Here is a 659-nt window from a genome sequence, read left to right on the forward strand (position 1 = left end):
AAAAAAAAAATTAGCTAGGTGTGGCAGTGGGCACCTATAATCCCAGCCACTCGGGAGGCCGAGGTACAAGAATCACTTGAATCTGGGAGGCGGAGGTTGCAGTGAGTCGAGATCGCATCACTGTACTCTAGCCTGGATGACAGAATGAGACTCCATCTCAAAAAAGAAAAATGAATACAAGAGCCTTTCCCTGCCTTGTTGCTGTTGAGCTATTTCAATTCATTAACCCTCCTATGTCTTTGCAGACCTGGAGTGGAAGATCATTTATGTTGGCTCGGCTGAGAGTGAGGAGTTTGATCAGATCCTAGACTCGGTGCTGGTGGGCCCTGTACCAGCAGGGAGACACATGTTTGTCTTTCAGGTAAGAAAGATGAGGCCTTAGGCCTTTAGCTCTTGACTCCTAGAAACATCCTCTTTTACCTGAAATCCCACAGAGTGCTTCAGGAATCAAAAGTTCAAGTTCAGCTGGGCACAGAGGCTCACGCCTATAGACCCAGCTACTCCAGGGGCTGAGGTGAGAGGATTGCTTGAGCCCAGGAGTCCGAGCCTGCAGTGAACTGTGATTGAGCCACTGCACTCCAGCCTAGACAACACAGCGAGACCCTGTCTCTAAAAAAAGGAAAAAACAAGTATTAAAAAAACAGAGGCCGGGTACAGTG

The 659-nt window shown here is 48.3% G+C and overlaps 1 protein-coding gene across 2 annotated transcripts in view; it reads left to right on the plus strand.

The window, feature by feature from the left end:
- ASF1B (anti-silencing function 1B histone chaperone) overlaps nucleotides 1–659 on the plus strand; it is a 22,670-nt gene that overhangs the window by 11,328 nt on the left and 10,683 nt on the right. Inside the window, exon 2 of one of the 2 annotated variants that reach the window (XM_011981780.1) lies at nucleotides 246–361. The exons of the other annotated variant lie outside the window; for it this stretch is intronic. Within the exon in view, the coding sequence (XP_011837170.1) occupies nucleotides 246–361 (116 nt within the window). The remainder of the gene's footprint in view (nucleotides 1–245; nucleotides 362–659) is intronic. 2 annotated transcript variants of the gene reach the window in all.

Source organism: Mandrillus leucophaeus, unplaced genomic scaffold, assembly GCF_000951045.1.
Source record: "Mandrillus leucophaeus isolate KB7577 unplaced genomic scaffold, Mleu.le_1.0 Scaffold230, whole genome shotgun sequence".
Lineage (NCBI taxonomy): Eukaryota > Metazoa > Chordata > Mammalia > Primates > Cercopithecidae > Mandrillus > Mandrillus leucophaeus.